This window comes from Haemorhous mexicanus, chromosome 22 (genome assembly GCF_027477595.1).
Source record: "Haemorhous mexicanus isolate bHaeMex1 chromosome 22, bHaeMex1.pri, whole genome shotgun sequence".
Classification (NCBI taxonomy): Eukaryota; Metazoa; Chordata; class Aves; order Passeriformes; family Fringillidae; genus Haemorhous; species Haemorhous mexicanus.
In genome coordinates this window covers 11,329,149-11,345,501 of record NC_082362.1, presented here as the reverse complement: position 1 = coordinate 11,345,501, position 16,353 = coordinate 11,329,149, and the positions used below count along the sequence as shown (strand labels likewise).

The 16,353-nt window shown below is 56.0% G+C and overlaps 1 protein-coding gene across 6 annotated transcripts in view; it reads right to left on the bottom strand.

Moving 5' to 3' along the window:
* Positions 1-50: 50 nt before the first annotated feature.
* Positions 51-16,353, bottom strand: part of RAP1GAP2 (RAP1 GTPase activating protein 2) — a 43,498-nt gene continuing 27,195 nt past the window's right edge. For 3 of the 6 annotated variants that reach the window (XM_059865830.1, XM_059865828.1, XM_059865834.1), the window contains 19 exons: positions 16,133-16,342; positions 15,622-15,725; positions 15,062-15,140; positions 14,661-14,714; positions 14,322-14,405; positions 13,361-13,461; positions 12,605-12,734; positions 12,071-12,226; positions 11,525-11,596; positions 11,044-11,130; positions 10,282-10,416; positions 6,846-6,983; positions 6,358-6,476; positions 6,114-6,227; positions 5,532-5,649; positions 4,904-5,030; positions 3,677-3,756; positions 3,480-3,515; positions 51-2,723 (listed from right to left, as the gene is read on the bottom strand). In XM_059865830.1, coding sequence (XP_059721813.1) covers positions 3,507-3,515; positions 3,677-3,756; positions 4,904-5,030; positions 5,532-5,649; positions 6,114-6,227; positions 6,358-6,476; positions 6,846-6,983; positions 10,282-10,416; positions 11,044-11,130; positions 11,525-11,596; positions 12,071-12,226; positions 12,605-12,734; positions 13,361-13,461; positions 14,322-14,405; positions 14,661-14,714; positions 15,062-15,140; positions 15,622-15,725; positions 16,133-16,342 — 1,917 coding nt within the window. In that variant the 3' untranslated portion in view covers positions 51-2,723; positions 3,480-3,506. The remainder of the gene's footprint in view (positions 2,724-3,479; positions 3,516-3,676; positions 3,757-4,903; positions 5,031-5,531; positions 5,650-6,113; positions 6,228-6,357; positions 6,477-6,845; positions 6,984-10,281; positions 10,417-11,043; positions 11,131-11,524; positions 11,597-12,070; positions 12,227-12,604; positions 12,735-13,360; positions 13,462-14,321; positions 14,406-14,660; positions 14,715-15,061; positions 15,141-15,621; positions 15,726-16,132; positions 16,343-16,353) is intronic. The other 3 variants (XM_059865832.1, XM_059865829.1, XM_059865833.1) reach the window with 2 other exon arrangements.

Below are 16,353 nucleotides of genomic sequence, written 5' to 3'. Positions count from 1 at the left end.
TGGAAACAGTGGAATCAGAAAGGAAAATGCACCGCCCAGTACTTCTAGTGTCAGTTAAGGATCCTTTCCTTTATATATATAAATATATATATTTTATACATACATATATATATATATATCCCTTTTATATATGTATAGATGTGTGTCACTTATAAGCACAAAACATTTTGCAGAATATACACAGGAACACCTCCGCCCGCCGCTGGAAGCGCGGAGGTGCCGGGATGTACCACGAGCCCTGCTGAGCCCAGCGGCGCCCGGGGCGCTCCAGGGCTGGGGCGGAGCGGGGCAGCCAAACCCAGCCGCTGGGAGGATGCACAGCGCGTTCCAGGCTCTGGCGAGGAGTGCTGCTGGAAATGTCCCGCAGGAGCCAAACCTCGTGCCAGAGCCCGGCCCCATCACTGCTCCGGCGGGCTGGCAGAGAGACAAGCCCAGAGCACTGCAACTCTCCCTGGGGCTTCACACTGTTCTGCCTGTTAGTCCCATTCGAATAATTCCCAAATCAATCTAGGTCAAAAAGGAAAAGCACAGTTTCAAGTGAAAAAAAAAAAAAAAAAAAGCAACATAACAACCAAAAATGGCAAACCAGCTGACAGTAGCCACTGCATCATCTGCTGAAAGATCTCATGGAGATCAACACCCACGGAATGACAACATCTACAGAACCGAGTGACTTCTCAGAGGGAAAAAACCCAGAGCAGACCCTGGGAGCAAGTCATTGCACCAGTCAGTGTTTCACTGTGCAGCCTCAGGAAATCAGACCAAAGCTTCCAAGAGGAGAATTGGGGGTGGGTTTGAAAGTGCTACTGAAGCATCATCAGACCAGTGCTGAACACAAAGTGTGTGATCCTGAGACACCTACAGCTACAGGCTGGGCTGAGCACACTGCATGCTCCTCTTCCAAAGGAAACTCAAGGCTTAAACCCTATTGAAATGCAACTGGAGGGAGCAGGAGGGAGCATCCCCATGGGAGTTATTGATATTTACTAGTCTCACACAGCACTTAGGGCCGGTGAAACTGTTCCCTGCCTTTTCACAACTGTTCTCCTTCTTTAACCTGGTTCCCCCCTCCATCATAGCTACAGCCTTGCCCCATGGATTAATTCCAGCAGCTGTGTGAACCGGGTTGTAAGGCTCGGAGAGCACCTCCCTGCAGGACCAGGGTGAGCACAGCACGTCCTGCTCAGCTGGGCTCCTCTCTGGCTGGGGAGAGGACAGGGAGGAGGTCAGGGGATGGTTGAATCCTATAAGCACTTGCCCCAGAGAGAGGGGAGCCCCAGCCAGGGCAGCTGCCCAGGGCTGCTCCAGGAGCTGCTGCCCTGCCTCTGAAACCTCTGCCAGGTACTTTGTGCCTCTTGGAGCACCCACTGGGGGAAGGTGGCTTTGGCACTCAAACTCCTGTTTTCAGTAGGAACCACAAACTTGAAGAACTGTGTTCACTTGAGACTTGGAACCTGATTTCATGAGGGTGTCCAAAGGTCACAGGCTGGGGGCACAGGGGGGAATATCTCTGCAGCATCATGGCCTATCTTCCAGAAAATGGGTAAGGGAAATCTATGAGCAACCTGAAATTTACGGACGGGCTTCTGGAAACTTCACATGAAGTTCCATAAAAGAGCAAAAGGATTTCTTGGCATGTTGAGAGAGGTATTTCTGGGAAAGAGCATTATGGGAAAGTTACCTTGCAGAATCTATAATCCTTTCAGAAAAACAAGAGCTTGCTCAAAAGCAGCAGGACAGACTCTGTAAGGGCTGGAGCAGCCTAATGCCTCCCAAATCACCAGAGTTTTATGCATTTGCTTGCCTGGTGATCCAAGCCATAGGGCAAAGCAGACCCCACCAGGTAAATCCCCTCTGGTTCCAGTTCTAGTACTAAGAAAAGCTAAAGCTGTAATACAGCACAGCTTTAGGTCACCTTTCCCAGGCCTGTGCTCAGTGTCAGGCGGGGACAAAGCAGGGAGGATGAACCTGCCAAGGAGGATGAGCTGGCTGCTGTCCCCAGCTCCCCTCCCTGGCCCAAGTCACTCACCTGCCTCTTGTGCAAGAAACTGAGCAAGTCTGGGGCGAGGGGCTGCCTCGGCCCCAAGAGTTTTGGGGTGTAGACAGGAGCTGGGGGATGGCTGGAGAGGCCCTGCAGACTCCACTCCAGGGAGAGCTGCCCAGGACCCCCCCAGGGAGGTTTTGCCCCATTGTCCCCAGAGAAGAGCAACAGCAAATGATGGTGGAGGGCAAACTGCCCCAGAGCCACTACTGCCTAACTTTGGCCTGACCCCCCACCCTGCAAAAAACAAACATAAACCTCTGTTTCCCCACTGATAACTGCAAATAAAGCATGGAAGGACCTAAACTATGTGGAGGTCTCTCCTGCTGACCCTCTGCCCAAAAGGAGCTGCCAGGCAGCCCAGGACGGGGGGAATGGACGGTGCCCACCAGCTGCAGCACCCTGGGCAAGCACAGGGTGACCCAGGAGGGGACATGGCCTGGCCACGTGGGTGCAGCACAGGCAGGGACACGCTCCCCCTGCACGCAGAGGGGGCACAGGGCGTGGGCTGCACAGGGGGACAGCGAAGGTGAGAAGGTGGCTGGTCCCTGTCAGGACAGGACTGCAGCAAGGTGAGAGCTCTTTTCTGGTGTGGCAGGTGAGGGCACCTCGCTGCCCGTGGCCGGGGCCTGCCTGCGTGCTCCCATGGGGGGTTGAAGAGTTTTCCCTTTGTTGAAACATTCTGTGCAAAGAAGAAAAGGATAAAAGTCAGGAGCGTGGAAGGAGAATATTCCCACCCCTGAGGTGATGGCTATGAAGCACCTGTCCCAGGGAGGGAGCTGAAGCCATGGCAGTGCCCTTCCCCAAAAACACCAGGCCACCCATCACTCCCTGGTTGTGGGAGAAGGAAACCCAGTGTTTGGGTGAAAATTGCAGCTTTTTGAGACCCATGCTTTCAGAAATGTAATTTTCTTTCATTTCAGGTTCTGTGGGCTCTTCTGCTCAGTTTGGATCTTCCTAATGACACCCTTAATTTCACAGAACAGAAGGAACCCAGTTAAATCCCACTGAGTTCCCTTTACCTCTGCCCATGAAATCCATCTCGTGTATCTTCCATTTCCCCTTGGATTTTTGGAATGGGTAAGGGCCTGCACTGCCTTTTCACCCCAGTGCTCAGAGCACAGCACAGCAAACCTGAAGATGGGCACCAGTGTTTGACAGAGGTTAACAGGGAAAAATGCAACCTGCTGGGCAGGGGCACCTGCCCTGGGAGCAGGTGCAGGAGCAGGGTGCTGCAGAAAGGAACAGCAGCACGGGTGGGTGCAGACTGCCATGGCTCCCTGCCCTTTCCCTCCCTCCCCTACAGCAGCACCCAAGGTGTTGTAAGGCACAGGATGGATCCCATAGCAGTAACAAGCAGAGTGAGCAGCTGTGGTTGGCTGAACACAGCTGGCCCCCAAACAGCCTTTTTGACAAAACAAAACACACCAACACTGACCTGTGACAAGCTCATGACTTCCTCCTGCTAGTGGCCCTATGTGAAAGAACAGAACACAGAGTGGGTTGCAAACAAAGGGGCAAGAAGTGACAAAATCCCTTCCCTTTTCTCCCTCACGGCCCCGGAGCCCAGACCCCCATGCCAGGCAGGGGGGACACGGCTGACAGCATCCCACCAGAGAGAGCCCTGGCACCTACCATGCTGGAGCTGCCATGGCTGAGCTTGTCAAAGCGAAACTTCAGGTTGGACCTTGGAGAATTTCTGTTCTTTAGATCTGCTGGAGGGAGAGGACAAACAAAGAACAAAAATAATAAACTGTGAACAAAAATATTTGCTGTTGTGCTGGCTGCACTCGCCCAGCTAGGCACTTTAATAGGCTGTCAGGAGTGCTACCAATATTTAGTCTGCCTTGGCTGAATGTTTGGCAAAAGCTGTACATTAAGTGGTTGCAATGGAACAAATTGAGGCTTAATTACATTTCACAGTCTTTCTCCTGGAAATGCCACTGAAAAGGCTACGAGGAATGACTGATCCATATAATGTAAGGGTGGATTTTCCTGTTCTTGGCAGGAAAAATACAAAATAAACACTTCAAGCATTAAAAGGGGCTGGTTTAAGGGTTCAAAAAATCACTAATGAAGTAAGGAGGAGGACCTGTGGAGTGCTGAGACACAAAAAGCCTGCCTGCATGGTCCCATGGTCCCACTTTGCCTGCAACACTCCCAGTTACAGAGCTGTGTGGGTCTATTTGTGCTTCCTGGCTGTTTCCAAAACAGCTCCTCAGCTGACAGTGTGTCTCCACGTGGCTGCTGGTGCCTTGTGGCAGGCTCTCTGTGGCTCGAGGAACCAGAGCCATGGGGATGTGTGGGTGAGGGGTGACTGTGGCGTCCCCCATCTCACTGCACTGTCACCACAGGATGGGCCAGCAAAGAGCTTTTCCTGCCTGTTTGGCCCTCTTGAGCTGCACCTCATTGTGCAAAGCATCCGACTGAAATGGACGGAGTTGGTGAGCGGGTTGGCAGGAGAGGAATGGAGCCAAGACCACGGGAAGCTGATTGTTGATTAAGTAATTGTGAGTCATAGCTCAGCCTCTGGAGACAGAGTTTCCACGACTACTGCACATGCCTGTCAGGGGAGACAGAGGGAACAAAGCCACAGCAAGAGCCACCTCTGCACTCTAATGGAGAAAGGAAACAAATTCCCCATGGAAGTAACTACAGCACATGGGGCCATCTCTGCAGAGGAGCCCTGTCAGGATGGGGCTGCCCCACACCCCGTGGGTGCCTGTCCTGCCAGGGCGAGCACAGCTGCTGCTGCAGCCTGGGCTCCTCCATCCCAGCCCACCACCACAGGGACCCAGGGGCTTTGCCTTGGGGTAGCTGCAGGAGCGAAAGGCAGAGCCGAGCCTGCGGGCTGTGACCCACCTGTGGGGCTCCTGCTCATGATGACCGGCGTGGCCGCGGCCCCCGCGCCGGGGCTCTCGCTGCCGGGCGCAGCGCCGTACACAAACACGTCCTGCTTGAATGGCGACGCGGTGGAGGGCTGGCTCCCCTGCTCACAGAGACAGGACATGGCTTTTCCTGCAGCCAGGTCTTCCCCCACACCCTGCCAATGCCCCACTGCACCCGTGCCCACTGCAACCACTGGCCTGGGTAGAGTGAGCAGTGCCCAGGGCATTCCAAGGCTCAGTGGGGTGCCACAGAATCAAAGAATGGTTCGGGTTCTTGGTTTGGAAGGGACCTTAAAGACCATCTAATCAGACCCTCCCTGCCATGGGCAGCGACACCTTCCACTGGAGCAGGTCGCTCCCAGCCCTGTCCAACATGGCCTTAGACACCTCCAGGGATGGGGCAGCCACGAGACCCCAACGTCCCAGCAGGCACACCAACCCTCCTCCTCCCCACAGCCAGAGATGGGCTGAGCCTCTCCACCAGCAGTGAGGAGGCACCTGGGGGCTGGCAGGCACTTGTCCCCCTCAGAGCCTGGAGGTCTGGAGGCAGCAGGGAGCCCAGGGGAGTGGGCAATGGGCCACAGGGAGGGTTTGGTACCTACCACGCTGTCGTACTCCTCCAGGGTCTCGCTCTCCCCCGCCGTGCTGCTGAAGCTGCTGGTGCTGGAGGAGGAACGGGAGATGTTCGACCGCCCGTTCTCTTTCAGCTTGATAAAAGGCCTAGAGAGAGGCGGAACGGAAGGAAGGGCGCGTGGCTGTCACCAGGGAAGCGTGTCCCTTGGCCTGTGACGGGGGACAGACCCTCCTGCACACCCCCGGAGCAGAGTGCTGCCGTAGGAATGAACCTTTGGGGTGCTTCAGCACATAACCACTTCCAAAGGCGTGGGAAAAGGCATTGGGTGGGTGCCCAGCAGGAAACCCTAGGTGGAGCTGACTTCGCCTCGGCAGGGAGGAACAGGCACAGCAGCCTTCCACGTCCTGAGGATTCGGGCAACCTCGGTCAAACGCTGCTCTTTGCTCTTCTTTGTAAAGACCAAAAGGGAGCTGGGCTCAAGAATCACCAGAATCTTTTCTCCCTTAATATCAAACTTATTTACAGTAAAATTTAGATCTGGTTTTGTTTGACAAATTCCTTGACGTCTGCTGAGCTGTGGTGGAAGGAGGATGGGCTCCTCCCGGCTCACCTGTCTTTGTTGGGGCATATTTCAGGGGAGCTGGGGTTGGATGAGGTTTCAGATTTCATCTCTTGAGAAGAATGTCCCAAATCTGGTGTCTTCTGGGCTCCAGAAACACTGTCACTAGGGCACAAAGAGACAGGTCGCAAGAGTTATACAAGAGACTTAAAAAGGATGGTCAAATTGTACTACCTGACACCAGCTATAACCTGTGAGAGTGGCAGAGGCTCTACAGGCACCAGCACAAACTCACCACCTCGTCCTGCTCTCCGCCTGGCTCTCTGACGTCGTGTGCAGGCGAGGGAACAGCCCTGAGCGGCGCTTGATGGGGCTCCTGGACTGGTTCTTGGCAGCAACAGCGGGGACAGGGGGCTGGGAGCAGAGAACAATCTGGGTTTGAAAGCACAGCTCTCTCCTGGAACTTCAGACACTAAACATCCTGCGAGGAACTGCGCTGCCGGCGCATCTAAAAACCCCATAAGGCCAGAACTTCTCTTCTATCTCCTTTCACTCTGGGGCCAAAACCCCAGGAAGCTGATCTTTGGTTCTTCCACAAAATTAGCCCAACTTGAACGAGGCAGCCAAATCCACAGCCTGCTCAAGTCGCCCCCTCACCCTGACCCTCGCTGCCCATGCAGGGGACTGCCAAGCTGCATCAGCGGCACGCAGTGACCTGTCAGGCTGTGGAGGGGTGGGAAAAGGAAGGGACAGAGGGACAGAGGGACACGTGGAGATGCTCACCGAAAAGGTGGTCTTGGTCACCTCGCCGCTGTTGTGTGCAATGCCCCCGCTGAGGCTGCCTGGGATGCCACTGCCATGGTGCTTCTTCTGGCTGCTCACCATGGTCTCCATGGAGTGGCTGCGCACCCGGATGGCTCTCTGTGGCACAGGGGACAGGGGACAGCAGGTCATCACCTGTGGGGCGCTGTCTCCAGAACTCCTCCCCAGCTTCAGGTCTTCCCCAGGCACAAGGGAGAGCAACCTGTCTGTGCCTCCCCGAGAGCAAGCACACCCCAACAAGAGCACGACTCGTGACAGCAGCCCTGGCAGGTGCAGCTGAGCACGGGCTACTCTCGGGGAGCCCCACAGCCACCACAGGATCAGATTTACTGCCCATTGCTCTGTGACATCAAGGACTCCATCTCTGGGACCAGGAGATGCAGACAAAAGCCCCAAGCCCTGCCTCCTGCCTGGCCACCCTCCCAGACCCCTCATCAGGAATGGGGACCACAGCCAAGCCATAAGCCATGTTTGTGTGCATACCCTCCACAATTCTGCCTGGGCTCAAGAGAGGACAGATCCTCTCCTGCCCTTCTTGCACCTCTCCTGCACCTCTCCAGCCTGTCCCAAAACAGCCCCTGAGCTGGAGGCTTCACAGCCACATAAAAGTGCCTCTGTTCTTCAGCAAGTGACTGCTTGAGAATACATTTAGCCTGAACCCCTGCTGTGGCTTCTGGTTTGGTCTATCTACCCCTGGAAGGGACTGGAGGTGAGCTGTGCAGCACTGGCCCCACGGCAGCCACAGGCTCTCCCTGCTCCCGTGGATCTTCCTTTCTCCACGTCCCTTCCCTCACTCTTCACATCAGCAACCTTCTCCATTCTCCTCTCAGCTATTCCCTAAGCCATGGCTCCTCCAGCCCCTGAATCCCAGCCCAGGCTAAAGGGTAAATGAGCCATGGCAGCCCAAATTCCTGCGGGTGCCAGCACTCTATCTGCAGCATGCAGGCTGTTTGCTGCTGGCTCTGGGGCTCATGGAGCCACAGGTGGACCTGTACCAGGCTAAGAGGAAGCTGCAGCCCTGAACTCTCACCGAGCCTGCAGTGCTGAAAACCACAGCCCCAAGAGCCCCTCCTGCCCAGCCAATAATGAACATCAAGCAAGAGTCCATCAGACTGAATTTATTTGGGTCAGCAGCACTGACATACAATTAGAAGTTGTTCTTATGTAAAAGTGATCAGTTCCTTTGCTGCAAAGCAGCAGCCACAGGCACTCACACTCTGCAGGCTCCTGTCCAGGGCTGTGGAACTCTGTGGGGTTCCCCAACACCCCAGCCCTGAGGAGAGGCTCCTGTCCCCACAGAAGAGGCAAAGGCGCCTCTCACTCACTCAGAGCCCAGCAGAACTGAGCTCTGCTCACCTCTGAGAACTGGTCCCCCGGTGGCCTGGCCAAGGGGATGGGTCTGCAGGCTGGCTCTAGGTGCAGGCAGCGGGCAAAAAGATACGGTGGGGACCAGGTGTGAGCCCTGCAGCCCTCCTTTATGGTGGGGACCAGGCGTGAGCCCTGCAGCCCTCCTTTACCATGGGGACCAGGCGTGAGCCCTGCAGCCCTCCTTTACCATGGGGACCAGGTGTGAGCCCTGCAGCCCTCCTGTACAGTAGGGACCAGGTGTGAGCCCTGCAGCCCTCCTGTACAGTAGGGACCAGGTGTGAGCCCTGCAGCCCTCCTGTACAGCAGGGACCAGGTGTGAGCCCTGCAGCCCGGGCCAGGTGTGAGCCCTGCAGCCCTCCTTTATGGTGGGGACCAGGTGTGAGCCCTGCAGCCCTCCTTTACAGTAGGGACCAGGTGTGAGCCCTGCAGCCCTCCTGTACAGTAGGGACCAGGTGTGAGCCCTGCAGCCCTCCTGTACAGTAGGGACCAGGTGTGAGCCCTGCAGCCCTCCTGTACAGTAGGGACCAGGTGTGAGCCCTGCAGCCCTCCTTTACCATGGGGACCAGGTGTGAGCCCTGCAGCCCTCCTTTATGGTGGGGACCAGGTGTGAGCCCTGCAGCCCTCCTTTACCATGGGGACCAGGTGTGAGCCCTGCAGCCCAGACCAGGTGTGAGCCCTGCAACCCTCCTTTATGGTGGGGACCAGGCGTGAACCCTGCAGCCCGGACCAGGTGTGAGCCCTGCAACCCTCCTTTACCATGGGGACCAGGTGTGAGCCCTGCAGCCCTCCTTTACCATGGGGACCAGGAGTGAGCCCTGCAGCCCTCATTTACCGTGTGTGCTCCCCGTCACTCCCAGAGCACGCGGTGCAGGATGTAAGCCAGCAGGCAGCCCAGCAGTGCGGGCCCGAGGTGCCCCACACGGACCATGGGGCTCACCTCCCACCCCAGCACTCCCTGCAATGCCAAGAGAGCACGGTGTGTCTCCTCACACACACAAAGTGGGCCAGAACATCACTGCATAAGCTCAGCATTGAGAGCCTGACGTGAACGCTGGGATGATGACTGACTGCACAGCAGTGCCCTTCCTACACGTCTCACACTGGAACAGGACACATCTGAGCCTCCACAGAGGGGTCTGGGGAGCTGTGCACCCCTCCTCCCCAGCCTCATCCTCCAGGTACTCATTCACCAGTCTCACTTCTCTGTGCTACAAAAACAGCCATGTCTGAGATAGCAGGAGCTGTCCCAGCAGGCACAGCCAGGACAATGCCCAGACAGTGAGAGCCACCCAGCACCAGCCCCCTCCGTGCTGCAGGGCAGCTGCACCACAGACACCTGGCAATGGTACCCTCAGGTGCTGCCCCTCCATCTCGAAGGGTGTCCCTGCTGCCCAGCCAGTCACTGTCCCTACTGCCAGTGGCTGCTCAGAGTTTCTCCACAGCACTTTACCCATTCCTTTTCCTCCAGCCCACATCACCTGCTTTCCCTCCCACTCACCCAGTCTCCCTGGCACACTCAGCACCACTTCCCCACTCCACACCCAGCACGTTCTTTCTATCTTCTGTTTTAAGTACAATGACCACCACCCCCACCCGCTTGCTGTGGCAGCTGCCCCAGGCACCCCTCCTGATCCCTGCCCCACAGCAGTGCCAGCCAGCAGCCAGAACACGAGCAGGACATGTCCTGCCACAGCAGAGCCCAGCTGCAAGCACACTCTGTGGCAGGGGACTAGGCCTGAGCTGAGACCCCTCTGGGGACACAAAAAATGCTGCAGCACGCTGGTAGAGAGGTGCTCAGGAGCTCCGGAGAAGTCACTCCAATGGGGACACTAATCAACAATGCAACCATGCCAGCTTCTGCTTGCTCCCTCTGGGACCAGCTTGGGCACTTGGCAGGCTGAGCAGGCAGTGGTGGCAGCAGCCCCCACCTCCTCTTGCCACCCTCGGGGGACATCTCTTGTCCCCCAACGTGCACTCTGCCACGCCCAGGTGCATTTTAGCCCCGCTGCTGGCAAGGGCAGGGCTTTACCTTAAAGGACTCCAGGAAGCCTCCATGACCCCCATTCTCCAGCTTGTCCTCCTCGGGCCCCAGCCCCAGCATGGTCTGGGTGTGCCCATGCAGCTCGTCATGGAGATTGTCCAGCAGGGCAGCCCGTGTCCGGTCCTGCGGGAGAGCCACGGCTCAGCCCGGGCTCCAGGGAGGAGCAGGGGATCCACGGCTCAGCCCGGGCTCCAGGGAGGAGCAGGGGATCCACGGCTCAGCCCGGGCTCCAGGGAGGAGCAGGGGATCCACGGCTCAGCCCGGGCTCCAGGGAGGAGCAGGGGATCCACGGCTCAGCCCGGGCTCCAGGGAGGAGCAGGGGATCCACGGCTCAGCCCGGGCTCCAGGGAGGAGCAGGGGATCCACGGCTCAGCCCGGGCTCCAGGGAGGAGCAGGGGATCCACGGCTCAGCCCGGGCTCCAGGGAGGAGCAGGGGATCCACGGCTCAGCCCGGGCTCCAGGGAGGAGCAGGGGATCCACGGCTCAGCCCGGGCTCCAGGGAGGAGCAGTGGATCCATGGCTCAGCCCGGGCTCCAGGGAGGAGCAGTGGATCCATGGCTCAGCCCGGGCTCCAGGGAGGAGCAGTGGATCCATGGCTCAGCCTGTCCTCCTCGAGGGCAGAGCCGCCCCACGGTCACCACGCTCTCATGCCTGTGAGCACTGACCCAGCTCAGCAAGGAAAGGCGGCTTTGGGGAGGGTGGGACAACTCCTCAGAGCTGCTCCAGGCAGGGACACGTGGCCAGCGTTACCTCCAGCTTGGCAAACTTGTCGGACTTGCAGCAGGCATTCTCAGCATTGATGAGCTTGGTCAGCAGGAACTCCCGGAACTCGGGGCTCTGCAGGGACAGAACCGAGGCAGAAAACACCCACCGTTTTAGGACTCTCTGTATCTCTGGTAGTACAGCTGTACCAACCCAAAACACAGCACCTGGCAGTGCCTCCAGGTGGGGAAGCATTGGTGGAAAACCCCAGGTGGGTTTGAGGTGCTCGCCTGCACCAACACAGCGCCTCAGCACCAGAGCTGCTGCTGCTGCCTTGCTCAAGTAATGCCATGCAGTGGTGCACAGCCACTCACCCTACCATAAACACCAGGGGCCTCGATGGAAACCAAAATTAACACAGGTCAGTTCCAGAAGTGCTGTTTCCCCCATGCCGGTGTGCTTGGAAACACCTCGGACACGCCCATCTACATTTTCACAGTCTGGAACACGCCTCCCTCTCAGCCCCTACCTTCTGGAACACCGGTGGGCTCGGCAGGGGTGGCCCAAAGGAGGGAACGTCTTCCCGGGCTGTGACTGACACCTGAGGAGTCAAGAGACATGTTATTGCCACGGGTGCAGCAGGATAACAGGGCTCATGCCACCTACACCCAGGTGATATGTCAGACTGTTCCAAGGCACATTCAAACGCTGAGGATCATCAAAACTCTTTAACAAATGAGCTGTTTTACAAACATATATTTTATGTATTGCTGTCTGTGTACACACACATTATGTCACGGTGCATACATAACACACCTATGTGCACATGTGTGTGTGCTCAGCACACAGGTACAAGTCTCCACCAGGCCTAACACTGACTGCATCGCTGAGCACAGGGTAAGTGCCCAGGGCAACCTGTGCCAGGGCCTCACCACCCTCAGAGGGAAGAATTTCCTCCTAATCTCTAACCCTACCTTTGCAAGTGGGAAGCTGTTCCCCCTTGTCCTGTCTCTGCATGCCCCTGTCAAAAGATGCTGAAGCAAAACGGGGTGGGTGACACTGGCACTGCCCCCACCTTGTACGCCGTATTGTCCGCCTCGGGGTTCTCCACCTGCACCACGATGTAGGCGTGCAGGAAGTTGGAGGCAATCATGTCTGGCACAAATGGTGTGTTCTCCTCTTGGAAGATAATTGCCACAATGTCGTTGCCAATGTGCCTCTTCCTCTGGAGCTGAGCCGGAAGGGAGAACGCTGGGTCAGTACGGCAGGCAGCTCTGCTCCTGCAGGAGCAAGTGCCAGTCCCGTGCTGGGGAGCCAAGAGCCCCGTCCCACGGGGCCAGGGCTCAGCAGGGCCACGGCCCTGGGCAGGGCAGCATCAGCACATCCCCACTCACACCCCTCTGTGCAAGCAGCCCCGTCCCACGGGGCCAGGGCTCAGCAGGGCCACAGCCCTGCGCAGGGCAGCATCAGCACATCCCCACTCACACCCCTCTGTGCAAGCAGCCCCGTCCCACGGGGCCAGGGCTCAGCAGGGCCACAGCCCTGGGCAGGGCAGCATCAGCACATCCCCATTCACACCCCTCTGTGCAAGCAGCCACGTCTCTCTTACTTGTTGTGTGTCTCCTTCGGTAAAAGGCAGCTTTGTAGAGACATGAAACATTATCTCCCTGTCCCTGAACACCGTGTACACAGACTCCACTCCCGTCTGCCCATGGCTGACATCCAGGCCTCCTCGAAAACTGGAGATCAAGGGAGAGGCGGAGAGAAACTAAGAGATGTTAATTGAAAGCTTCACAGAGAGCACCAGAGGCTGTCAGGGGACAGGCTGATGAACAGCCCAGCTCATTTATCTTTATCTAGCAGCGAGCAAACGGGAAAGAACAAACCGTGCGTCATGTGCTGTAACCAGCCACCGCTGCCACCAGCCTGAAACACAGGGTGCACAGAAGGCAAGGCTAGTCAGCCAGGGCTGACCACGGCCATGGGCACGAGCTGTGGCCTCACCATCCCTCACCAGCAGTGGGGGTCTCTGCCTGCACTGTGGCTGCTGCAGGGACTGCACCCATGGCTGAGCCACGACACCAGGCACAGCACATTTCCACAGACTGCCTTCCATCTACGGCTGAACATAGCCAGACTTTATCACAACCTCAAAGCTGCAGGAAAAGAAATTTTTCTCTCTTGGCAACTCCAATTTTTTTTTAACTCCCCCAGCTTTGAAAAACAAGCCAAAACTATATTTGCTTCTGCTCCGCACATCCCGCTCATGAGCGAGATGACTTCTGTTCTCACTCGTAGATATTTTTACATATGACATGGTCTCTTGCTAATGTATTTGTAAAATCATCCTTTTTATTTAACTTACCCTTTGAAGTCCTGGAGAGTTATGGTGTCTCCCAGAAAACTTAAGAAGTTCTTGAAGGCAGTGCTCTCTTCATTATTGCCAAACAGCTCCTCCTCTTGGGTCTACAAAACACAGGGTGCATCTGCTGACAGCCCCAATTTCCCTGCCTGCCCAATTCCCTGCCACCTCCAGCTCCATCCACAGTCCCTGGGGTCTGACCAGCACCTTGTTTCATGGTGTCCTGCCCAGCCATAGGCTGCTCCCCACCTCTGCTCCCCAGCTGGCCCCACCACTTTCACCACCAGCCCCCAGCACCATCCATGGGCTGCACAGCCCGCTCAGCACCCAGGACAGCCTAGGGCAAAGCTGCTGAGAGCCTCCTCTGAGCCCCAGCAAGGACCTTAGGATAATATCCAGGAAACACCAAACCAGAATCCTCTGTTGAAAAATCCCCAATCATCTCCTGCTTGCTGTATTTCAAAACAATGAGACCCTAATTACAGCCTTGCATGAGTCACTCAATCCAACCCAAAATGCAATATGCAGAGTGCCTGTCAGAGTAATTCTCAGTGAGTTCTGAGGCTGAGTTCTGCTCTCCCCATCCTGAGTCCCCCTGCTAATGACAGCATTTTCAGCAAGTGCCTCTCTTCAGAGCCCACAGTCCCTCCAGACAAACGTAGCTGTTTAGCTGTCTAAACATATATCTGATTAAAATACCACGCCTGCTAAAATCCATTTTCACATCCGCTTTTCCCTACAGCAGCTTGTGGGCTGATTTCCATACTGAGACTTTTCAGTCAAATCATTTTTTAATGAGTGGGGAAAACATCCGAGCAAAGAGAAACACAGTCAGTGAGGACATCCCGCGCCACGAGGAGCTGCACATGGCAGAATTAAGGCCAGAGTTAAGCCTGTGCTCATGAAATGTGGATCTCTGGTGCACAGGGACATGCTCCATGAAAGCAGCGTGGGGAAAACTCACCTGCCTGAACTTCTGATAGATCACACCAAACTTGAACGTGTTGTTGACCTCATGCTCATCATAAGACACTATCATCTGGGATGCCTGCAGGAAAGCAAAATGCCAGTTGTTTCATCTGGTGGTTCAAAATGTGATGGCCAAAAGATCCATGGTGAGGGGTGAGGAGAGCCCACGAGAGCTGCAGCAGGGTACAACAACAGCTGGGCAGCATCAGGGGAGTGGAAGGGGGAAAGAAGCCAAATTCCCACATAATTAGGCTAAAAGTTTTCAACAGTGGCCCTGGGTGTGGTTCTCAGTGTCCCTGCAGAACACACGACCAACTTGGGAAAGTTACCTCACCTTGGGGTAGAGAACTGGGTTAAACTTCAGCCCAGAGGCATCATCACAGAAGGCCTGAGGGCAAGGGGAAAGAGCAGTCAGTGCCAGGACCTTGGCCAAAACTTCAGCCACGAATATCTTATAAAGAAACCAAATACAGCCTCCAATAGCAGGAGCTCCCCAATCCACACCCACCACTGGGATGCCCCATGGCCTGGCTGGCCCCAGCTGAGGATGCAGCAAGCCAAGGCCCAGGTCCCTCCATGTCAAATGAGGTTTCCTTGCAGGAAACCAACAGCAGGGCAAGCACACAGCACCACCCAAGTGCCCCTTGGCCTGAGAGCCCAGGCACTGCTGCCCAACACATCCCAGCACTGGCACAGGCTTTGCTGCTCAAGTTCCAGCCCAGCCAGGCAATTCACCTTTGCAATCTGGGGGATACTCGGGAGTTTGCTGAATCCTGCCAACGGAATCCTTTCATGCAATGTCTTCACCTTGGACCTAGCAAAGAAACAGCAAGCAGACAGATATCAGAGAGTGTCTACAGCAAAGCAACACCCACTGTTGGGAAACACAGTTGTGCTGCATTTGTTGGGCCTGGTTAGTGAGCAAAGGCTCTATTTGTCTTCTCATCTCTTAAAATATTCATTGTTTGAGGGAAATGACACAATGGTTCAGACATGCTGGGTCCTGTCAGCTTATGGAGGGATGGTGAGAGAAGTGACTGGTGTTATCCCAGGGAGGATTAAACCCACAGAGGTTTATGTTCAGTTCCAGCAGGTTTAGTGACAGATCAAAGTCTCAGGTTCATTATCAGGTTTAGGCAGTCCCAGCACAGAAGCACAGGGATGCTGCCACTGCCTCCCATCCCACACAGACCCCCTCCACATGCTGCCAGTGCAGCTCAAGCACTTGCTGTAGAAACAGAGCCAGGGACACCCAAAGAGAATATTTTGTTAAACAAAGATTTTTTCTCCTGTACCTGAGTATAACCCTTAAATATTCTGTGCCCTCTGTCTCCTCGCATTTAACAGAAAGGATCAGATTTCCAAGGCTGCTGGCTGTACAGTAGAAATTTAAATGATCCTAAAAATAGAAAACAGCACGTTAGCAGCCGGGAAGCAACTCGCCGATGGCAAGGACACTGCCTGGACCCTCACCTGCCACCCACCACCCTCCCATCACTCACCCTGCACCCCCTTGCCAGGAGCAGGGCTGTGAGCAAGTGGGCAGGGGCTGCCATACAGGCCCCCATGTCTGGCTGAGCCCCAGGGCAGGAGGCTCAGAGCCAACACCCCCACTGGTGCCACAGGAGACCTGTGGGGCCAGGGGCAAAGGCCACAAGTGTGCCATCACTGCCACGCTGGGAACCCACCAGTGCTCCATTCCCTGCAATGAGGGAAATTGTAAAACTTGCCCATTTTGCTCTCAACTGGAGAGTTTTCTTAGTCAAAGGTGTGCAACTTGGAGCCCCGTGGGGCGGAGGAACCCACCTTCCCCAGGAAATGCTTGCGGTAGGCTCTGGCCTCCCCCTTGCACTCCAGCTTGTAGCCATAGGTGCTGGGGCTGAGGTTTTCCTCCTCCTCCTCACAGATGCTGCTGTCAGATGAGGTGGGTGTGCCAAGGTTTTCTGGGTCTTCTATCCAGTATCCCCCAAACTGGGGCAGGATGATCAGCGGGTATGGGCTACCCTTCTCCAGGATCTGCAGAGACA